The 24,417-nt window shown below is 42.1% G+C and overlaps 1 protein-coding gene across 10 annotated transcripts in view; it reads left to right on the forward strand.

The window, feature by feature from the left end:
• The window catches only part of SLC6A6 (solute carrier family 6 member 6), a 118,094-nt gene that overhangs the window by 75,211 nt on the left and 18,466 nt on the right, over positions 1 to 24,417 (forward strand). For all 10 annotated transcript variants that reach the window (XM_074835654.1, XM_074835659.1, XM_074835661.1 and 7 more), the window contains 7 exons: positions 8,144 to 8,383; positions 9,002 to 9,136; positions 11,398 to 11,632; positions 17,633 to 17,765; positions 21,142 to 21,276; positions 23,199 to 23,302; positions 23,416 to 23,540. In XM_074835654.1, coding sequence (XP_074691755.1) covers positions 8,144 to 8,383; positions 9,002 to 9,136; positions 11,398 to 11,632; positions 17,633 to 17,765; positions 21,142 to 21,276; positions 23,199 to 23,302; positions 23,416 to 23,540 — 1,107 coding nt within the window. The remainder of the gene's footprint in view (positions 1 to 8,143; positions 8,384 to 9,001; positions 9,137 to 11,397; positions 11,633 to 17,632; positions 17,766 to 21,141; positions 21,277 to 23,198; positions 23,303 to 23,415; positions 23,541 to 24,417) is intronic.

Consider the following 24,417-nt stretch of genomic DNA (forward strand, 5'->3'; position numbering starts at 1 on the left):
GTTTAAGTTAAGATGAATGGATAGAGGCAATAAAAACACAACTCGGTCTTTGTGTGGAGGTGGCCTAGGCAGGTATGGCAACAGCCTGGTTACAAAGCTGATCAAAGCCATCAGTGGATATGGAAAACTCCGCTTGTTTTTCCAAAAACATGTAATCTTATACGTAGATCTGTTTTTTACTTAGTTGGAAAACATACTGAAATATACTGAAAAAATCTTCAGTTATGAGAAAGCCCTGAACACTAGCATTAGTAAACTCAGTAAATTTAAGGCTAAATTTAGAATTAGTTGAAAAAGCAGATGAGGGTGGAATGATTTATCCCCAAGAAAAAATTACTTTGAAGTAATGAATTCATACATTTTATTGCGCATTTGCTTCACTAAATGGCTACTTTATTGTTTCTCTTCCCTGCACTGGGGCACTGCTCGGTTATCGTAGCACAGAGATTGCTGTTTGACATTAACATGTGTTGCAAGTGCCTTGCAGATGTGTCACATAGAATCAATACGTTATTAATCACATGCAAAAAATTCAATAGACACAGTGCACACCACTGACTATTTAAGTTCCTAAGCTTTGTGGGCTTTAAGGTTTTTGCCTTTTTTATAGCAGGACAAGGGACATCCCTTATAGATTTTGTTGTGGTTTATTTGTGGCAGTAGAACTAGTTTAATTAAATCTAGCTTACTAGAGAATTGCAATCCACTCAACAGCAGACCTTCAGAATCAAAAACAGTATATGAAAATGCTCATTCCTTTGGTCAGAAGTTGTATAACTGCAGGATACAAGGTGATTGAAGAGTCAAGAATGTGCACAGCTCCCTGAATCTTCTTTGACAATGCCCGTCTCATTTGGAAAGCCATCACCTTGCCACACCACTTGGATATACTCTTGCATTTTGTTAAGGGTGCTCTCTTAAAAGATGAGGGCCTCGAGAGGTGGTGTCACCCGGTGAATTAACATTTTTTCACTTTCACAGTGGGAGAGCTGGTACAGCAGAGGGAGCACGCGGGGAAGGCAGCAGGGAGCTGGTGCTTCTTTCCACCTTATTGACAGTCAGGAGGCTGTTAGCTGGCTTACCCGGAGGCATTAAATTAGGTCAGCAATTGGCTTCACATGAACAAAACCAAGTGTTAACTGGATGTTCTCCTGCACATAATCACCGGGACGGTGTACGAGGAATGAGCAGTTTCCCTCCATTCTCCCTGCTTCTGCCAACCCTTGATTTCACGCTCCCCTTCCCTCTGGTCCTCTTTGCAAGAGTTGCCCCTGGGCTTCTTCGGGTAGGGGACAGAGCAGGAGGACCACAGCTCTCTGGTGCAGGACACTTGGTTTCTCACTGGTATACAGGAGACACTGTGCCCACAGAGGATTTCAGGAGGATGGAGTTGTAACCAGTGTGATGCAGTGTGCCAGTCCTCTGCTTTGCTGCATCCCATGCTCTTCCTTGTTGACCGCTGCTGGGTCCAGGGCTGCCCTGGGCCATCTCCCTGAGGAATCAGGCTCCATCCCTCTGAGGCTGGGAAGCATCACCTTCACTTCAGCCCTTGTGTTGAGGGCCAGGGTCCTGTTCCCTCTGAAACCCATTGGAGTTTGTGGATATTCGTTCTCCTTTCCACCCCACACAACAGGAAAGGAGTTTTTGATTTCCTCCTGTTCTGGATTTAGTTGTAGCTGCTTTGTTCTTTCACATAAATAACTAGAACAAAATGAGCATCTAGAGTATTACGTGACTGCAGATTTTCTGCTGCTGAAATCTAAGCAAAGATGCAGGATTTTATAATGGCTCTGTGCTGTGACATGGTACCTATTTGAAGCATTTGAAGAGCATGAATGGAAACACCAGCAAGAAAAAAGCATGTGGGGAAAAAAGATACCTTTTGTCCAGACCACAACTGGTGAAAAAGAAATTGCATTAAGCCTTAGGCTTTCCTTTCAGGATAAACTTCAGCTTTATAAAGGATGTATAAAAATGTATTTTGCTCCTAGACAATTTTCAGTAACAGGTTTTCCAGTGAATCTTAGAAGACTAAAAACAAGTGTCATAGTGAAAGAAAAGGAAACGCTGAAAAAGTGAGAAGGGAGATGGCAAAAGTTGGAGGGAAAACTGAGAAAGAAGAAAGGACAAATGGATAGATGTTTAGATTACTACCCATACCCAGGGAAAAGTAATCAGAAAAAGAATAGTCCATTAAAGACAAAGAGAACAGTGAGATGTAGTTCAGGGAATTTTTAGAGGCATTTTTAAGAAGAGAGGCAATGTGTGCGATAAAGGGAGCAGTATTATTTTTCAGAAAACATAGGTATCTTGTTCAATGAAGCAGAAAGAACTTGGATATGAGTTAAGGACGATAAATGATGTCAGGTGCTCTTTGGATACTGGTGTGGCCTCGAGGGCTGCCAAACATAAAGGCTTTTTCTTCTGCAGATCAGAAAGACTTGCACTGAAGCCATAAGTTTGATCAAGGGGCTGTTTATTTTAATCATGTATTGATTGGCTTAACCACACCGCTCCAGGAGGGAGGGAAAGCTGTCAACATCAAGAATTACAGCTTTCAAAGTTCCAAGTAATCCTAGGAAATGAGCCAAACATAATAAATGCAGTTTTATTCGGGACCTGATCCTACTACTGTTGAAATCAATAGCAGCTTTTCCATTGCTCTCAATGAGAGTAGAAGCTGCTTATTTGAAGAGCAGCTCTAATCCAGCAATCAGGGCAGCTAATTTTGAAATATTCATGAATATGAATATCAAATAATAATAATTTAAAAAAGAACCAACCCGCAAATGGATTGGCAGATCTAGGAAAGCTCAATTTTTTTAAGGAAGGTTGACTTCAATTTCCAAGATACAAAAGAAAAAAATGGCAGGAAAATAAGAGAGATGGTAGTGTCTAAAGAGGCAGTGAGCTTAAGCAGGGTTAGAAAAATTAATTGTAATGTGATAAACAGATGTCTTTCAAAAGCCATTGAGACAGAAGAGGAGAGAGCACTGAGAAGCTGAAGACATACAATATACACAGGCTGAACTCAGTTGAAAAGGGTCCTTGAAAGCAAACATAGTGGTAGTACACATCACACTGCAAAAATAGTCCATAAAATCAGCAGTAGAGTCATTCCTTGGGCAGTATTCCCAGCAAGGTCAGAGATACTCTGAGTATGTACTTTGCTGTTAGTTCTCTAACAGAAGAAGGATCTAGAAAAATGTTGAGTTATGGTCCTAGTCACCAATCCAGTGTGTTGGATCCCTATTCAAAGTCTGTCTGCGCTGACCAAAAAAGAAGTAGCTCCTTTGCTGTGGTTTCTGCTCTTCAGATGCAAGACAAGGCATGCATTTTAGCATGTGTAAATATTTACAAATACATATTTGTGTGTACAGGCAGACTTTGATTTTCGTGTTTCCATCAGCAGTTGGAAAACCATTGTTTTGAAGACTTGACTTTTAAAGATTATTAAACGAGGTAGCATCCATGATGAATTTGTCTTCAGGGCTTCTCCTGGAAGGTGTTACCCTGTGTTGGTCACCTGTCTCTGGCTACAAGAAGCTTGGAGCAGATCATTACTGTAATCCCAAAGCAGAAATTGAACAGTGTATTTTCAGATGTGTAATCCATGGGTTGTCTGTCAAAAAAAGTCAGTGGTTCAGCAGTAATGTGAGTTATGTCCGTTCTGACAACCAGCAGGTCCTGTCCGCGCTGGTGGCTTTCCCCCATCTGCATCTCTCATCGTCTGATCCCTCTGCCCAGTGCCTCCCCCATCCCCTACCCTTCATTTTTTGCATGTTTTGAAGGATTACATTTCAATGCCCGTGTTTTGTAAAGGGTATGGGTTATCTGAGGTGCAGGCTGTACGTGCAAAGAGACCATAGCTGTAGCACAGTTGATGGCCCAAGCTGGGTTGGCTGCGAAAGCGCTCTGCTTATGGCTAATCTTTTGGTATTTTCAGCTGTGCACCAAAGACTAATCAGTCACGGGGGGCAGTAAGAGAGCTTGGGTTATTGCAGAGGTATTTCACATGAGGAAATTTGTCCATCAGCCACAAGGGACAGATGCATGATTCTCCTGCAGAAGGAGAGGAGCCCTTGAGATGCTCCTGGCCACACCGGGGAGCGGATGCTTGAGAAGTGCAAAGCACCTGTGCTTGGTCCCTTGTGCTATTTTCCCACGTTTTATCAGCATCAATTTGACAATCGATAACTTCATCCGAAGTTAATCAGGGTTTGTACCAGTGCATGTGAGAGCAGATCCTGGGCCTGGCCCAGTCTGGATCCTTTCTCCCCTTGCTTTCACAGGCTGTAGCTGTTTGGCTGGACTCAGCCTGGTAGCGCACTGTAAATGGGAGACTTGACTGGTGCTTTTTATTTATCTGTATTAAGTTCATCAGATGAAGCCAGAGCTTCCTGGGGCTATCTGAAGCTTCCTGGAGGGGGTACTCTCACAGGCAGATGTGGCTCCTGAAAGGCAGACATGTGTCTCCAGGAGGCAGACATATGCCTCGGACTTGGATTGCTCCTTTTGGACTATGTGGTTGTAAGAGCATTTTCTTACAATATATTTCCTTGGGGGAATCAGATGGACTTAGATCTCGGATACCATCCCCACTAAGTGATACAGTAAAAATAACCTATTATTCTCTGGTTCTGACCTGGGCGGTGACAACATATTGTTTCAGCATCTCTGTCAGACTGTTTCCCTTAAGAGATATTTTAACCTCACCCAGTGGGACATAACTAAAGGAAATGAAACTCCAACCCCATTAAGGAAAAAGACAATGCCTTTCACTAAACAAACTTGATTTTCTTGGCTTTTCTTCGCCAAGGAGAATCGCCTGTACCCCCCACCCTTGCAGCCTTTGTAGACAGTTCCTGTAATTGGGAATGGCTGGGTGGACACCAATGGTTGGCAGCAAAGGGGGATAAATCCGACATCCCTTGAACGTGACATGGGCTGGGACCACAGTCCCAGGTGGCCTCTTAGCGTCAATTCCTATGGTACTGGTTGATAGTACGTGCCTGCCAGCCACAGCTGCCGGCCCTTGGAACACAATTGGGATTTTAGCAGGACTAGATAAGAGATACGCAGTAAAACTGGACTGTTACCAATTTTGTGCAGGGGTTGGACAGGTACTGTACCGTGCCCCACTAGCAAGAGCTGCTGACTTGCAACAAAGTTGTGGTGGCCCATCTCCTGGCACCCCAAAAAGCAAGCGTGACCTTGAGGATTTGTCATTTGTGGGCTAAGGGAAAGATCAGGATCCATCTTCACACTCCAGCTAAGGCTGAAACAAAGTTTACACTCAATAATTAGGTTTTCAAGCATGGCCATTAATTTGAGGTGTTTTAAGACAAATTAGAAATCTGTTTTTAAAAGGCAGTCCCACAAAGTTATGAAGTAGGAGCCTGAAAAGGCACTGTTTCACACTTCGTGTGCACCTAATTAGGACAAACCACAGGGTGATCATCTTGTCCCAGGGAGAGCTAGAGTTTACAGAATTCAATCAATTGGTCAGGCTTGCAAACTCTGGTTAGAACTGAGTAACACCTGGGTCAAAGTAAATCCGCAGGCAAGATTAGAGCTGGCAGAAAAATAAAGAACTCTGTGTCGCAAGATAAAAGTAGATTGCAAAAAATTGTGATCCTGGAAGAGTTTTTAATCTTGGAGGTGGCTAATGTCTGTAGGTCCCCTCATTTTTTTGACATAAAGGTAGCCCGTGTGCCCAGTGTTCTGTTTCGGGGTATTTCTAGTATCAATCCCCACGGGGAGCAGTTAGGCTCCTATTTCAAAACCTTAAGCCTGCAGGGATCTATAAATCTATACATCTCTGTGCCCTGTTAAGCAGGTTAATAGCTGTCCCAGCAGTTCACCAAAAAATTGTCTGAAAAACAAGCGTGTACCCTAAACGCTGTGAGTTACTCTCTTGCACACTTTCTTCCTCTGTTGATGAGTGTTTCAGTAACCCCTGTGTAGAACAGCTTCCATGAGAGACAGTCCGAATGCCCTCCATTCCTCAGCCCAGAATAGCCTGTTGCCTGATGGTTATGACATTCTCCAGCAAGATGAAAGATAGGGATTCAAGCAGCACAAATAGCAAAAGAAAGTGAAGTTGGGCTTTCTCCATGCCTGGTTGCTGTTGCAGTGAGAACAGGACATCAGCCACCTTGTAGGTACCTCTTTGAAGAAAAGCGGTTGCACCTGCTTTTTTTTCTTTCTCCCTCAAGAGATGATTCCAGGAGATGATGCAGGGTGGTACCTGTTTGGGGCTTGGAGTGAGATACAGATGTCCTGGGGAGGTTAAGACTACTGCGAATCCCTCTTGGAGGCACCCCCATTAATCTCCACGCATGATACTAGGAACGCAAGTTAGCTATTGTGAATCGATTCCCCAAAGCAACTAGGTAGAGCTGGCCCTATCATTTTTATTCAGTTACTACACTACTTTATCTCATACCATGTCTCTAACAGCAACCAGTAGGAGATATTTTAGGGGAATATGTGTCCTGCCCTCATACCGCTACAGTGGGTGGGGATGATCCATCACCCTGTGATTAACTTTCTCCTTCTATGAGCTCTCTCTGCTGTTGGTCAGGAGTATTGCAGTTGCTCATATCACCTCTGTGCAGCCAGCAGTGGCCTTTTTCAAAAAACAGTAGAAAGTCATAATGATTAGCATTGTGAAGATTAAAGTCCCTTTTTAGATCATGGCCTGATAGGCGACTGCTGTCGCAATACCTGCTTTGCAGAGGCCACCAGTATGTCAGTGGGGCAAATACCGAGCTGCTGTGGTTTGCAAAACTGTTAGCCTTCTGAAACTTTCCGTGGTGGATGGAAAGATTTACGGGTACAGTGATGCATATCTATCTCAAAATCATGTTCGAATTAAAAACTTCCTGCAGAGCTAATGTCAACTCAGGTTTCAGGTCACTGCCACAAGCTATATCAGGTTAGGGATCAAAACCAGCAAGCAGCTACAAGGGAAGCTTGCAGCTATCAAATGGGATAATCTGTAGCATGATTTTTTTATGACTCTGCACCAATAATGACATGTACAAGCAGGGAATGGTTGTGGTCTGGAATAAACTTGCTGGTTTGCCTGGTTCTGGTGAAAATTTCATGTGCTTTTCAGTATCAAAACACTATGCAAAAATAACCTGTCAGATGCGGCTAAAGTCACTTGGGTTATGTGGGGAATGAATTGGCCTCATATGCCTGAGATCTGAGTTAACATAAAAGCTACAAGTTGTTCCTAAATTGTTTTCATTAAAGGCACCTGTTAGAGTAATTCTTTGTGTTAACTGTTTTTACGCAAACTATGATTTTTGAACATCATAAATGATATATATAATTTATAAAACCAGCTATGGTTTAATATGCTTTGGGTTTTGCATCAGGTGACTCATGCCACCGACTTTTTAATTAACGAAGAAGCCATCATTCTTGGCAAACTGTTCAATTGCATAGGTGCATATAAGGCAATAATTGAATATAAAGGTTTATTTTTGTCCCTTTATTGATGTCAAGGGAAAACAGTGCAGTTATGAAAATGGAATAAACTGAAAAGATTCCGTCAGTTCCTGCAGGTTGATTAGAACAAATGTCTTTCCATTCCAGTTTTTATGAATGTGTAGTTTTCTGAAAGCTTTATAATACTTCAGGGAAAGGAAATTGCAGGCAATAAATGATACAGGATGATTCAGGTTATTGGGAAATAGAGGAATAGGTTTTATCTGGAAAGGTGAGATTTACTATTCTGCTGTATTTCACTTAAATGTTTGAGAAGGAATCAGATGCAGTGATTTGTATCTTATTATGGGCATGGAAACAGCACGAGACACTTGCTCAGTAACACCATTTGCTGATGCATTGTGCAGTCTTTATACACCTTGTGTCTGCAGCCAGCAGGTAGGCAGCGCTGTCAAACCTTTGCTATCCCCAACGTGGCATTGGCCGCAAAGAGGTGACTGCAGAGTCCGGGGTGGTTTGTCTCTCCTGGTCAGTGAAGGTAGATGTATTTTCATATCTCAGCTTGATAAACAGCACTGATTTTTATGGAATGTATTTGCTTAAACAGTTCTTGCAGTGTTAGAGAGCTCTTCCAGTAAAGACTGTTTAATAAACCCAGGATAATTTCTTTTTTTCTATGTAGAAAGCAGAAATATGGCAACAAAGGAAAAGCTTCAGTGCTTGAAAGATTTCCACAAGGACATCCTCAAACCTTCCCCCGGCAAGAGCCCGGGGACACGGCCTGAGGATGAGGCAGAAGGAAAGCCGCCCCAGCGGGAGAAGTGGGCGAGCAAGATTGACTTTCTGCTGTCCGTGGCTGGTGGATTTATTGGTTTAGGCAATGTCTGGCGGTTTCCGTATCTCTGCTACAAAAATGGCGGAGGTGAGTATTTCTTTATTTCATTCTCATGAATCAATCTGTCAGCCTTATGCTTACTATTTTTCAGTGCCTTCATCCAATTTTTGAAAAGAATAATCACACGTCTGTTTTCTGCCTTCCTCACCAGTCTTTGGGAGAGATTGTTTTATTACTTTATTTTGTGTTATTTTTAATTTTTTGTTAAAACTTAATTATGGAAAAACAGCAGCAATTTAAAATTTTATATTAATGAACCTTTTCTGCTCTTTTATTTCTGCTACAATTGAGTCTGAGTTTTAACCATAAGGTATGCTATTAATATAGACTAGTAGGATTTCAGATGAGTGGGTTTCAGAACAAGAGCATTCTGAGCCACGTGAAACTGTTGTGTGCCTAACCCCATTGTTATTGCAGATTTTCATTTTAAAAAGGTAAGAAAATGCCCTTTCCAGCTTAATATACCCATTTCACTTGCAGAGCTTGAGTATGAGCAAAAATACCTCAGAATAAGATTATTGTATACTGATATTAAAGTATCAAATACGTTTCTTTGTTTATATATTTCTGTTAACACTTTTTAGACTATCTTGTGTAAAGTCACCCACTTAATCTCAATTCTGTGCTATGATATTTTCTCAACAGGTGCGTTTCTTATACCTTATTTCATTTTCCTGTTTGGGGGAGGTCTTCCCGTGTTTTTCCTGGAGGTGGTGCTAGGACAGTATACCTCTGAAGGTGGAATTACATGCTGGGAAAAGATCTGCCCTATTTTCACTGGTTAGTACATCTTGTTGTGCTTTACTGCTTAAAGACACCTCTGTAAACTATATGCAGCAACACTATTCCCCTCATGTCCATTAATTCAGCTATTTGCTGTAGTAATTGAGGTATGATATTGGTTCCTGGAAAGGTAGAAGTCAGAGAGTCTGAAGGACAAAGAAAGGTATTGATTTTGATGCTATCATCTTGTTAACGGGCAAAACTGCTGATAAGCAAGAAAGAAATTGCATATTACGCCTGAAAAAAGGCAATTGCACATTTTGTTCACGGGTATCGGAGAAAGTGTTGTTTCGAAAGGCTGGATGGCCTTACTGAAAGCCTCTTTAAAATATTATTCTGGTCTGGAAGTCAAAATCCTTCTGCCATATGAAAGCTTATCATTGGCATCATCTGTCTGTTACTGATACAGCCAAAACCTGGACAGCATTTTTTGGTGGGATTCAGGAATGGGACTTTTGTCATAACTGAGCAGGTCCTGGCAACCAGGCACGATGGCCTGATGTTCTTGAAGGGCCTTTGCCAGTGAGTGAAGAATCACTCACTGCTCACATGAATTATACAAATGCTGCTCTGGAAGTTAACTAGAATGAAAAATGAAAGACAGGTTAGCAAAATTACCAAGGATGCCTATCTTTGTGAATAACTTACCCTTTACAGCGGGACAGCACTGGCAGAGTCATTTGGAATAATTGCACTAAACAGAGCAGCACTCTTCAAATCCCATTTGGAAAGAGTGGGCACTTAACGCTGACGTGTCTCTAGCTCTGCCACTGTTGCTGTTCCAGGCATTTCTCTTCCCTTATGTCACCCCAAGCAGAAGTGGGGGCTTTCTCCGTGGCTCACACTCCCACCTAATACTCTGAACACTGCTGAAGTTGATGTAATTGTGCTGCTTTAGCTCCATTTTCTTCCTCCTCCTCCCACTTTTATGAAGCCTTTTTTTTTTTTTTTTTTTTTTTTGAGGAGGAAGGAACGTTCCTTGTTTAAATAGTGATCTCCCAGGCATCCATAAAGAGAAATTGTAGCTCTAATAATGTGACGAGCTGTGTATCTGGAATGAAATGCAGCTGTACAGAATAAATAATACTTGCTCTGCTTGTTTTCACCTGGCATAAAAATAATCTCTGGTGGTAAAGACTCCTGCTGCAATAAGGTTTGAAATTGTAAAATATGAGGCAGGTATCCCAGGTGCTAGGGTAGCCGTCAGAATGATGTTAAAGGGAACCTTGTAGGCTTTTCTTCCTCATGTAAGAGTTTGCTCTAAGTTTTTAAAGGAAATCTCTTTTTTTTCCCTGTTATTCCTAAATGACAAACTTTGTAAGCTTTTTGGAGCTAAAAGATTTTCAGTAGATGGGACTTCTCAGAGTCCTTTCATTTTGTATTTAAAAAAATAGTGACTGCTTCTGACTTAAGATGTAATATGGTAGAGCTAATCTGCCGAGCTAGGAGAGAGATACCAGACTCGGGAGAACAGTTGTGTATTTTAATTAAAGCCTCCACCAGAACAGCATTCCGCCACCTCCCGAAGTTGTGTAGGACTCACCCTTATCTGCCCATGACCCTGCTTTTAAAAAAAAACAGGGAACATTTTTTATCGTCAAATATTGATAGCAGAGTTAAACATTGATCTAATTAACCATAACAGCTACAATATCATGCTTCCTTTGCACAAGTGAAATTGGGGCAGAAACAGCAGCTTTCACATTGACAGCTTTGGAATTTTCCTTTTTGACTCATTCAAGAACTGTCTTTTTTTTTTTTTTTTTTTTTTTTGCACATAGGCTGAGCCAAGCCAGTCGATGAGTGGTGCAGGGACTGCCCAGCCGAGCTGCCTCCGAGGAAGCTGGCTTGGGGGACAGTGTGACAAGAATGAGGTTGCCCACGTAGGTGCTTAAGAAGTGAGGTGGTGTAGCTCCCAAATAAGCAAAGCATGATGCTTTGGCTTCCTTCTACTAAAACTTGAAATAGCTGGGTTAGTGTTAAATTGGCTAGACATGCAGCAGACCTCCCCTCCGATGTCAGCAAACTGTAGCCAGAAACTCAGCCCTGAGTGCCAGCTCTGGTCAGAGATGGTGGCAGGTCTGTGCTTATGTGTGATTGAGTTGAGTTGCATTGAGTTTCCATAAACAGTATGGTAGAGCAGGATACAAGTCCACAATGCAGTGGGAATAGCACCAGCTCCACGAGATCACAAGGTGCCCTAGCAAGAGGCGTGTGTCACACCTGCATGTGTTTCTTTTCTCTCCCCCTCTCGTCAGGAATTGGTTATGCTTCCATAGTGATTGTGTCCCTTCTGAATGTGTACTACATCGTGATCCTGGCCTGGGGACTCTACTACCTGTTCCAGTCATTCCAGAGCGTCCTGCCATGGGCGCACTGCCACCAGAAGTGGAACACGCCGACCTGCGTGGAAGACACTCTCAGGAAGAACAAAACGCTCTGGATATCACTGAATGCCACTAACTTCACCTCTCCTGTCACGGAGTTCTGGGAGTAAGTACGCCCTCTTCCTGGTGTCTTTGGGGCACTTCAGTGGCATGCCAGAGGTCAGGCCTGAGATTTTATGGAAGCCCCGTGTGTAATGTTATATAGGAAAAGAAAATTACTTTGGGTGTCAGCTGTTTGACCTGTGTTTGCTACCAGTTCTCGCCCATCTTGAGACAGACTGGTAAGTCTGGGAGTGGTGGAGGAAGGCATTAGATATATAACTGTGTTCATCCTAGAGCTTACAGGGAGCCCTAAAAGCCCAGTGCAACTTCTGGTTTGGAAGAAAACTTGTTTCCTTCTTGGTTGGGATTCTCTGAATGCAGCATGAGAAAAGAAGTAAGTAATTTCAGATGCTGTGATAGCAGGGATTTAGAGTGGAAACAGTGACAAATCACCACCTTCGTGGTTGCCTCTCCCTCTTCCCCAGCTGTTAACATTTCCAGTACACTCTGTGAAGCTATAACACATCTCTTATCAGTCTGACAATGATGCAAGGCATTGACCTCAGCAATAAAACTGACAGAGGTGGTGGACGTTGTCCTGTACTCTGGGTTTCTCGGGTCATCTTTGTTACATCATTTTTCTCTGCAGTCTCTGAGGAGGCTGCTTTGCCAGATGCCTTCATTTCATCAGGCCTAAGCTTCTTATTCCCATTTCTCTCTTATTTTTCAAGTTTTAAATTATATTGCATAACCTGATTTCTGAACAGGCATGACCTCAAATCTCTATGTGTTTTTATAGGCATCAAAACATAGCAGCAGAGGAAGACACCTGTAGGGAAACTTAAATCCAAAGGATCTACAAATGGCATAGGAAGAAATTATTATTTTTGGTTTGCTCAGACGGTCACTTAATAGTAGAATTAGTTTCTGACCCAGCTTGGCTTTTTCAGCATGTTTAAAGTCCAGATTGGTCCCTGATCAACTTGTACCTACTTCTCTATTTTGAAAAAGAAGCGTCGGCCAATAGTCCCAGCAGGAATGATGTTCATGCTGAAGATATTTGGCATGCGTTAGGTTTAGAAAAAAAAAAAATTATTAACTGTACTAAAATTTGTTACACAAGAGCCAGAATGCAAAGGGCAGATTGGATCTTGAATGAACAGTTTGTCAAAAGGCACCAGTGACCAGTGTGAGAGATGGGGTGCAGGCTGTAAGAGCAGTCCTTTTCTCCTTTTCACTGTGCCATGAGCACTGCATTTCCATGTTGAGTGGCAGATACTTTCCTAGTTGACTTCCTCCCTTGTAAATATGGAGGGAGTTGGAAAAAGTTTGTTAAATGATACCTTTGGATGTTTTAGGGGAACTTAGACACAAGTTGCAGTAGAAGAGGAAGCAACTGTCACTCCTTTGGACTCTCCCACCATGACTTTGTGGCTGAGGACCTTGAATCCAAATGAGTGGCTGGCTTGGTAGGATGTTCAAAGGTCTCCTCAAGACCTCCCTAAGAAGCATGGGTCCACAGTGCTGCCCCTGAAACAGAGTTGCTTTCCCAGGACTTCAAAAGCACTGTGTTCATCATCAGTTTTGTGCAGTAATTTTGCTCGCAGGTCCTCTTGTACCTGGGGGCAGCCATGAGCTTAGCAGCCTCCTGATGTGTCCATGGGGTTGTCTTCCTGCTCCAGAAGCTTCTGCTCCTATAATACACTGATTTATGGGCCAAGTTGTCTCCCTGGGGCCCCAGGTGGCATGTCTACTTCAGGAGACTGAAGATGCCATAGCAAAAGAGAATAGGTCTGGGAGTTGGAAAAGAGGTTGTAAAAGAAAAAGTGGAGGCTCCAGGACCTCGGGGGACACCAGAGCTTTCTGTGGGTAACAACACAGCAGGTATATGGTCAAGGGCCTTATGGCAGGGCAGCCTGTCTGGAACAGTGTCCCCATGGGAGCACGTTATGGGTGGAGCTTTTAGTTAAGTTTGCTCTAAAAGAAAACAAGTTTTTGTCCTCAAAACTCCCCTGCAAGCTGAACCAAATCCTCCTGCAGGCACAGCCTAACAGATGTAGTCAGGCTGGAGGTGCCTGAGGCTGGAGGACAAATCCTTGATCCTCACAGCACTTTCCCCTTCCCTCTGTCTTGCCCTCTCTCTTTCTGTAGCACAGCTGGATGGAGCAAAGGTTGCTCAGTGATCAGTGCTCGTGCGGGCGACTCTCTTGCGTTTTGCAGCCACTTTAACTTTTGTCCTCATATAACAGTTTTAAACATGATGAAATGAACTCTTCCCTGGAGTCACGCTAGGGAGGAGTTTGTCTCCGTAATCCTACTAGTACAGACATACTGTCCATAGCTCACTGTTTCATCATGAGTGGAACTGCCCTTAACAGAGCAAGCTGCCTTCGGGACTCATGGCACTTACAGAAGTATTAAAAATAGCTGTTCTCTCTGCATAAACAGCTATTGGTGTCTTAAAGTAAGAACAGAGATCATGCAGAACTGTTGTAATTAAAGTTGCATAGCTTTCACATGGTGCAAGCATTTAGTATCCCCAGTTTTTCCCCAGCCGTGCTACTATTCTTTACAGTTCTGAAATTAAAAATAATTTGAAGAACTTTCAGGTACTTTGCCATCATAGACAATGCCAGCTGCCAGCCAGGGAGCTACCCACATCGAAAGGACAGGTCAATAAATAGTCTTTAACTGAAGATATCCATCTGCTTTGTGGCACAATGAATTCCGATTTAATTCAGGGGTTTGTGAGTATTTGGTTTCTGAAACCCAATGCCATTTTTATTGTGGGATATTTATGTAGCGTCCTCATCAGTACTGCTTTGTAAAACTAATGCTGCCCAGATACAATTGACCACGCTGATGCATTAACCTCTTCGTGTTGAATAACACGTGTCCTTCTCAGCCTGCCTGGACATATAGTACAGCCTGACATTTCAGTTCATTTGAATTAATGTTCTGTGCAAATCACATGCTTGCTTGAGCAGCAATAAAAGGGAGTTAAGCAAATCTGGCTTTGTATCAGGAGACTTACCTCTTGGTATTATCACATGCTTCATGTCTTAGTTCTAAAGATTTTATTTTGAAGTCCAAAACCTTAAAGGCTTACACACATATTAATACATAAGGGATAAGTGTTATGGGATAATTATGGTTGAACAAAACCTCTGATTGTCTGGTGCTGGCCAAGTGTTTATAAATATTTGTAATCAGCAGACTTTATTCGTTCAAATCCCAAGAAAGACCATCACATGCTAATGGCATGTAATCCCAAAGGGAGCAACACAAAAACTAAACAAAATCTAGGGCAGCTGTCTCTGCCTTAGGGGCAAACTTGAGAGTTTTAAAAATTGTTTCATATTCTCCTTCTAATATTCTTCTGGTACAACTGCTTCAGTGTTAGTTATTCTTGTCCATCCAACACGAAAGGGTGCTTCGCCTTTCCTGGTACAAAAGGTCCTGTCTGCATTCACTTGATTAACGAGCTGGAATATCCTTCAGGGATTGCATAACTCTCCTAATTTTATTTTTGTTTATGTTCTAGAGCCAGTTACAGCTCCTATTACATTTCCATATTGCACATCACTAGAACATATTAGTGTATCAACAAGGTTCAAGAACTCATGTTTACAACAAACTCAGCCCCAGCCTGTTGTCCCATTGATTATATATGAGTGACAGTTAATGACAGCATCAAGGCTATAAATTAGAATTAGTAACAGCTTCATATATAAATGCCATGACGTTAGTTGAGTGGGCTTGCCTGAATCTAAGCAGCAATGCATTGTGTAACAAAACTGAAGAGCTACCAGCATAGCCTGGGTTGTGCTCCTTCCTGAACTTGAATTTCCAGGGTATCGCAAATCCAGGTTGAGTGCTTCTGTGGCAAAAATATGTTGGGTTAGATTTCATGAAACAATTGTAACGCTGGGGGTCCCCTGGTAATTCTGAGTGGATTCCTTGAGGTAGTTGATCTTCATGAGATGAGATAACGCAGGACAGAGAAAGCCAGCACATCACTTAGCGCGCTTGCTGCCTCACCACAGCAAAGTAACATATCTGGCTCTCAGTAACCCACTGGGGTGCCCTCCAAAAAAGCTTGAAAGGATTGCTGGGACAAACTCTAGGTGAGATGACCTCTTGCTTTTAGTTCCCTAATAAAAAGCGAAGAAGTTGTAGCTGAATGCATTAATGGAGCTCCCTGTTCCAATAAGCATTTGCAGTTAATTATTCATGGCTTCCTGAGAGCTAGCTCTATAGGTTACCTTTTTAATATGAACTGCCCCTTAGACTGGAAAATTGCCATTTATTTTTAAAAAAGCCACAGAAGGTTGCAGCTGAACTTTGTCATCTTATAAATATATTTTCTTCTTTTGTATACGCACAGCAGGTTTTTCCCTGGTTTCTTTAGGCTCAGGTGAACCAGGACTGCAACTTTAGGCCAAATATTCATTACCGAGGGGTTTCTTGTCACTGTTCCATAGCTGTGCTGATTAGGGCAGACTTATCCTGTCTGGTGCCATTAGTCCTTTTCTATAACAAAATACACACACGTTCAGAGAGAATAAAACATTTGGTGTGAGAACACATTCACACAGGTAATCCAAGTGAATTTGGCAAACACAGACACAAAAACAGATGGGTGAGGGTTTGAGTACTATTAAACTAGTCGATCCAGGGGTTTTTTCCAAAAACTAATTGCAGATTTTTCATCGGTGACTTCATTTGCTATTATTTCCATGGTAATAGCAAAAAAAAAAAAAAAAAAAAAAAAAAGTTTAATTAATTCAGGGGAAAAACAAACCACAGTGGTTTGTCTCATACTGGATCCACACGCAAAGCTGCGCTCGCCACACTTGTGGGCCTGACCCCAGACTGCTGTGGGCTCAGCTCTCCACAACTTAGGTAAAGGAAAGTGGCTGATTTTTATAGCTGTCTGAAAATAAAATTTAATTAACAATTTGTTAGGTAGCAAGGTCATTTCTCTCATCTTGGGGTAAGGCATTTCTGTTGTAATTGAGGTTAAGCTTCTCCTTGACTTAAAAAAACCTTGCAGAAACTCTTCAGAGTTTAGTAGGTTTGTTTGCAGAGGAGTTTTAGCTAAGTGAACAGTAAGAAACAGTTTGTTCTTTCATACATATTTGACAAATGAAGTAAGTATCGGGTATGACAAGGTCTGTCCAGTGTGTGAGGACAGTGTATGTTGCACAAAAGTAAAAATAGTTTTAAATCAGTATTTAACAATGTCCCATGGCTATTACCAAAAGAGAGAAGCCTTAATGAATTTTTACCCTCAGGAACAGAGGATTTTGATGGCCGGATGTTGCTTCCTTAAGACCCAGCTTAGGAATTTCTTTTTATTTAACCTAAGTGACAGAATAAGTTTACCAACTATCTCAAGTTAGCTAAACAAGACCGTGCTGAGGGCAGACAGCAGCGCGCCCAGGCAGTGTCGGGGGGGGACCGAGAGGGGAGAGCCAATAATCCAGCCTTCGCCCCGCAAAGCCACACAGCGTGATAGTTCCCTGCGTTGCTTTTTCCCTTCCCTTCTTGGGGCAGTCTTGCTAATGAACTGAAAAGGAGGAGAAACACATGGATGCAGGCCCGTTGCAAGTGTCTGTGATGGAGACGTCATGTGCAATGCTGCCATGTGGCTTCAGAGCCGGGGTTCGTGGCAGTGCCAGAGTGAGCTGGGCTTGCATCTTCAAGGGAGCAGATGTGAAAGCCGCAGTGCTCTGAGTAATATATATAAAATATAGCTCTTTTGTTCTTTCTTATCTTGTGTTGAGGTGGTCACAGGCTGCTAAAAAGAGCTTAAAATTAAATGCTGTGCAATGTATTGAACAGAAGTGTAGCACAGGCCTAGGGAAGATATAGGGCTGCAAAGCTCAGCTTTGCTCACATAAGCCACGCTGACTTAGCAAGCAGCGTTCAAAGGGCGGGGATCTGCTGCCCTACGCACCCTCTCAGATACTCACATCACACATACTCTCAGCCATCGCAACCAGATTCTGCATCAACTGAGCTCCTGCATCTCTTGTTTTGTTTCCTTTCAAATATTCAGGCGCAACGTGCTGAGCTTGTCCTCAGGAATTGAAGATATTGGTATTATCAAGTGGGATCTAGCACTGTGTCTTCTCCTCGTCTGGGTGATATGTTTCTTCTGCATTTGGAAAGGAGTTAAATCCACTGGGAAAGTAAGTGCTCTTTACCCTTTTTATAATTATTGCAGTTAACAGATATTAGGAATACTAAGTAATGCTGTTTGTTAAAGTATTCACCATTTCCTGAAAAAAAAGATATATTTTTGCACTGAATAAAAGAGGGATTCAGATTCAACTGACTTTCAAAAGTCATTGCCAGTGCTCAAAATGCCTGTGAGTCAAGTAGCCATTATTAGAATGGTATCAAGAAGCAGATACAAGCATGGTTTGAGTACCACTTTGCCTCTCTGAGGATGAGCGTCCCACTGATGCGTGTCATGAGCGTGGCAGGTCTTAGGCTTGTGATGTGTGGTGCTCTCTGCTCCCTGTCTGTGCTCTCACACCAGCCGAGTTCATTCTCAGTGCAGCGGGGTGGATGTTAACATAGTTGTGGTAAGGATGTTTTAAGTCAGTGGGAACTGGTGGATGCATAGCATTTTTGAAATGCCGTTCACTTACAGAAGAGCTCTGTGTAGACACAGAAGACTAAACTTAGGTACTCATTTAGAAGCACTCTCCTTAACAGAGATCCTGGATAGTTTGTGGTTTTAGTCCCATCGTGTGCTCTTCAGAATCATGTTTTTCTCTAAAGGATAACAATTAAATCATTCCTGAACCTCACCCTACTCCCGTGCAAGAAGCAAATTACAGCAAATCTTGGCCAATCACTTAACAACGTGAAGCATGATATTGTTGCCCCTTGCATACAGTAGTGTTTTTAAACCTATTTTCATGAGAAAAGGCTTTTGAAGCCATTGCATATGTGTGGCTCTTAGCTGTTGGTTGAGGCAGCGTTTCAGGTAAGTCTAACAGAGGTAGAGAGATCTCAAGATAGTAAGTTCCCACACGTTTCTTGTCAGCTAGGTGGAGGGAGCAACCTCATTAGTGTCCCACCTGATTAAAAAACCACAGCATGAACCCATCTTTTATCAGCCCTCAGAGAAGTCAGGACGAGTGAGCAATTGCAAATGCCTCAACTGCAGAAAAAGCATCATTTAGCAGTTTTACCTTGTTACACACTGCAGAATCAACCAGGAGACAAAACTCCGTAGGAAACCAGACCTCATTAGTTCCACTGTTGACTAAACTACTTGCTTTACTGTCGTTTCTGTCTTGCTTTCTGTGATTTTTATCATGGAGCCTCATTAAAATCATGCTGGTGCCTTACCCTGGCTTCTGGCCAGCTTTGCCCCAAAGAACAGCTTCCACACCTCTAAAGTATACCTTGACAAAAATGTTTGCTTCTCAGTTCCCTCTGATTGATGTGACCCAATGAGGTGATTGTGTAAGCTTTATAGTAAAGGTGAACACAGTAAATCTCCCGCGGTAGCCAAGTGGAAGCGCACATTTCTGCAGTACCTTTGGCAAGCCTGGTTTCTGCTCAGTTCAGGTTACGGTAGCACGGAGAGATTATTCCGAGCTCCCGATGGTACATTATTTCAAGCCCATGTGAAGGTAACAGATTGAAAACAGGTCTGTTAAAATCAGTTTTCTAAAAACTTGTGTTTTCTGGAAATCCAGCAAGATGGCCTCATGTCTAAGACAAGACGGTTAGTAGGAATTTGCAGCCTCCTCTCTGCAGCGTCTGAACTCATGCGGGTGTAGAGCCAGAGCCCATCAAAACCACTGGAAAGTCTCCGGTTGACTCCATTAACTTTGGGGTCAAACAAAAGTAAACTGTAAACTCTAATGGAGGACTTGAATTATTTGAGAAGTCTAGTTTACTTTAGTAGATGGTTGTTTATAGCACTTCCCTGCTTTCCAGCGTGTTAATGGCTCTTTGGAGAGTGGAAAAAAAAAAAAAAACCCACATCGTTTTTAAATCTCATAGTAGCATTTTGGACAAATAAACGTGAAATCATGAGAAAAAATAATAGTTGTGCTTATGCTTTGGATAATGTGCTTGACCTTAAAAATGCCTCCAGTGTTACGAGAGAATCTTTACCTGCAGCACAAAGTCCACTTTCTGAGTGTCGTTTATTTAGTTCCTGCAAATACACCAAGGCATATATTTTTTTTGGTAAGAAAACTTCCATTTTTCATAGGCCTGGCTTATATTAAAAAAATAAGAAATCACAGAAATCCCCCTTTTATCCTTCTGGTTTTGGTGAAACTGGGCTAATGTGTAGTATATATTATTTGTCAGTGGAAAATATAGAGATAATTCAAGGAGAGAATTAAAAAGGACATGTATGAAAAGATTTCCTTTCATTTTATGAAATCAGTCCAGCTCTGTGAATTATTATGGCAATGCAGGCTTTGAGTTCTAGTCATTATTCTCAGAGGACACACTTAAGAAGAAAAATGGTGCATCCCGCGAGCTTTGCTGTAGTTAAACAAATTCTGGAAAACAAAAATACATTTTAACTCATGGCAGCAAACTGTAATTACCTGGGGGAATCATCTGACTCCATGAAAAATGCCCTTTCTTGGACAGTAGTGATTCTTGACTGTAACACAGTGGTTATATAAAAAATGAGAGAAAGCACAGATGAGCAAAGAAAACAAAATATTAGAGGTCAAAAAGTGTGGGTCTAAAGATAGAACTGTCAAATGCAAGCTCAATTAACCCTTGCACTGGAGATTAAAGCAAAGGGCTCTTTCATCAAATGAATGAGAAGATAACAAGAAGAGAAGCAGGCTGTTATTCAAAGGGAGTGGGAATAGAGGTTAAAGATAATGAAGACATATTCTCAAACTGGATGAATAGAGCCTTAGTTTCCAATAATGATGTTGCTGAATAGGCAGCAAGGGCACGAATGAAGTTATGGGACTGGAAATTACCACTGTTGAGGCTGATGCCAACCTGAAGGGCTTCATGCATTTGAGGTGATGGGAAGGGGAGACACAGGAGCACAGACCAAATTATCTTCATCTCTGAAAGAAGTGCCTTGTGAAATTGCCTGGAGAAGCAGTAGTGAGGCTGCACAGCAAGATCAGAGGTAGCAGAGAGCTTGCAAAACAGTTTGCAAAATAAAGAATGAGGTAATGCTTCAGGTGCCCTCAGTGAGGAAATCTCTTCTGCTTCCCTGTCAGAGGTGCACTTGTCATGTGAGGAGGACAAACAGGGCAAAGGCAGAATTTCTAATGAAAGTCATGAGTTACGTAAAATCCTGCATGTTCTCTGCCTGAGTGACATGGCCACTGTCTCTGGGGTTCTGGAGGCATTAATGAACCTGCATTGCCTCTAGGCCTAAAGCAGTAAGGTGGTAAAGACCATTAAACTAAAAGTAGACACAGAAACTCGGATCCGGTCCTTGTTAGGTATGAGGGGGCTTTGAATTACCACTGTTACATCTCTCTTGATTCTGGAGGTGTAGCATTGACTGACACAGATTAAACATACTTTTTTTTTTTTTTTTATTGCCAGGTAGTGTACATCACTGCCACGTTCCCATTCATCATGCTCCTTGTTCTGCTCATTCGTGGTGTGACCCTGCCTGGAGCTGCAGAAGGCATCAAGTTTTATCTTTATCCTGATATCTCACGGTTAGCTGACCCACAGGTACAGAACCAGGAGTGGGGAGCAGGATGATTTCCTATGCAAAGGGGGATGGTGGAGGGTGATGGTGGTGATATAATGGCAATAGATTTTTTCCCATGGTCTTTAGAGGTCCAAATATAGCATGAACATTAACGCTGGGTTATATTTTCCAGAGATCTGCTTGAGAAGGTCACTGTTACATGTGTTAATGCATCTTTCCATGTGTATGTATGTGTGTGTATGCGTGTGTATTTTTTTTGTGTCAAAGGACTCTGAGGCTGTAGACTCTGTCCCGTTATACAATCTCAGCTTTCTTGTTGGTAAGGTAAGGGAGATGCATTTTTTTAATGAGGATAGTCTTTAGTTTCAAAGGAGAGACTCGTGAGCTTCACAGATGGAACAACAAGCGACAACTGTGAGTACCAGTGTCACTAAGCTCCCACTGCTCAGTAGGAGGAGACTGGGAAAGAAGTGAATGAAATAATAGAATGAAAACCATGCAAAAGTGGAGAAAAATGCTTTCTGAGGCACAGGAACTACTGTTCACTTAGCCCTGGTTAGTGGAGCTAGGCTTACTCTTTCTGTATAGGCTGTGATTAGATAAAGATTAGATTTCTGTCTGTGCTCACAGAGTGCAAATATGTGACACTTGAGCAGGCCAACATCATTTCAGCCAATAATGATCATGTGAGAAACGCAAAAGAAATGTAATACCCCCCCAAAAAAAAGAAAACAGGGATCTTTGAAAATAACAAAATGTTGGTCGCAGTGAGAGGGAAGAATGTCTGTCTTTGCTATTTCCTTCTAATGAGTATTTGGTTAAAATAAAACTCCAATGATAGCTGAATAGCTGAAGTAGGAAAAGTATAATTGAAAGCAATATTGTGGAAATTTGGTTCATTCTCTGGTCTTGCCCTCTTTGTACAAGAGATTCTCTTCACAGGAGACATTATATTTTATGAATGAATCTTCTTTTATGGAACTCTATCATTTTTATGATCTACTATTAGCCCTAAGCCCAGAGCATCAGCCAGTAATGTAGAAGAGGTTCATGTGAGCTGGCAGGCCCCCTCCCACGGTCTAGCAAAAGCAGCATCTCCAAGGAGACACCAGTCAGCAAGGTGCTGGGAAGTGAGGGTGGGAGGGAGGAGGTAATGGTCTACAGTCTTAATTCTCACTTACTCAAACTCCTTGGTGGTTTCTACTGGTGTTAGCAGGCTTGCATTAGCATCAAGAAGCAAACAGATGGGATTCAATGGATGCATTTTGATAGCTTGCTATGTATTTACTGAGAAGTTGATAATGTACTGTTATTTCACTCTGTATATGTTTTTTTTAATGTAATCAGGAGAAAGAACCATGTGACCAAGATCAGATACATATCTTACAAAGTGCATTGTATTTTGCTTGTTTTCCCCCTACCCCTATGGCTTTTTATCTTGCATTTGAACAGATACAAAAACAACCAGAAAGCTAGAAAAATAAACAAACCAAATACATAAACCTGTTTCTCAAGCTTTTCACATCCTCAGTTTAGTGACTGTCAGCTGATTCCAACTGAAATGAATTACAACAGAAATGAGCAATGTCATAAATACTTCTGCATTTCCTATTGCACTGAAACACATTTATCGTTGCACCAACAGGAAGCATCAGCTGAATGACTAAGAAACTAGAAATACTGAGCATCTCTGGGGAGGGGATAGAGGAGCTGTTGAAGAGATGATGTTCTTGTAGGCTCTGACACTAACAATTTTCTTTTCCCTGTAAAAGCCAAACTTGCAAATGTGGTGTTCTCTTTCCCTCCTTCCCTGATCCTTTAGCTATCACCCTCAATGGAAGCAATTATTTTGTTGATTTTGCATAGTTTGAACTGTGTGTTTGCATTGAGTGTTGCAATGCAATGATGCCGTTAATAACAGTTTTTCCATCTTTCCCTTTAGGTCTGGATAGATGCAGGGACACAAATCTTCTTCTCATATGCAATCTGCTTAGGAGCAATGACTTCCCTGGGGAGCTACAACAAGTACAAATACAACTGCTATAGGCAAGTTTCCATCCAAGGGGGTTTAGTGTTTTAGCTAAATGATGTAAATAAAGTAGGGACAATGGGTTAATTTTTTTTTAATTAACTTGCTCCATGACATATGTGTGACTTAGGGACTGTTTGCTGCTGGGATGCCTGAACAGTGGTACCAGTTTTGTGTCTGGCTTCGCAATTTTTTCCGTCCTGGGCTTCATGGCACAAGAGCAAGGGGTGAACATTGCTGATGTGGCAGAGTCAGGTACGATGGTGTTGGTGGCAGTGGTGGTGGGCACTGCCGCCTAGCGTGTGAGCAAAGTTCTGCAGACTCAATCAGCTAACATCTAAGCAATAAAAACAGAACAAGATTTCCCATAATCTCCAGAAAAATAAGTGCACTGTTGATTTGGGCTTTCATCTAGAGCAGTGAGGGTTAGCTGGGGTTGTATTGTTTACTCTGTCTTGATTAACAGGGCAGCGACCACATTTCCTAGAGTGTGCTAATCCATTTGCGTTGAGGTTAGAGTTAAGATAACCACACCTTTATCCAGGGTCCAGAATGCCATTGATTCAAGAATTTATTCCATCCTTCTTTTCAGACTACCTTTATTTTCATCCAAATGCAAATAGCCAGTGCTTATGTATTTTTCATAGCTCAGTTTTGCTTGCTCGCAGCACAGCACTGCAGTGGGGCTGTTACCTTGGCCTTTTGAAGGGATATACCCGCGTATATTCCCACATCTCACTGAAAGGCAAGAGAAGTTGGAGAACTCCCATCTCCTGGGTTCTGTGGCCCGTTTCATCCACAGGAACTCTAGTTGTTGCAGTCCTGCCTTTGTCCTTTGTAGCTTCAGGGTGAGGTTGACAGAACTGTGAGAAGTCCATTTTAAAACTGGATGTACACTTAGGTTCCTCCCTTATTTCAGAATTGTTCTTCCCATTAACCTCCAGCTGCACACATGCAGCTGAAGAAGGCTAAATCCTCATAGCATGTGAACGTATCTCAGACAAAGCAGATGACTTTTTTTCCTCTGTGTATGTCTTGTCCGTGAGGGCAGGTGTAACCATGTGTTTTCACATAGAACAGACAGATTAGATGGGAATTACCATTCAAAAATAATGAGTCAGGCCTCGACAGC

The sequence above is a fragment of the Strix aluco genome, chromosome 11, assembly GCF_031877795.1.
Source record: "Strix aluco isolate bStrAlu1 chromosome 11, bStrAlu1.hap1, whole genome shotgun sequence".
In the NCBI taxonomy this organism is placed as follows: Eukaryota; Metazoa; Chordata; class Aves; order Strigiformes; family Strigidae; genus Strix; species Strix aluco.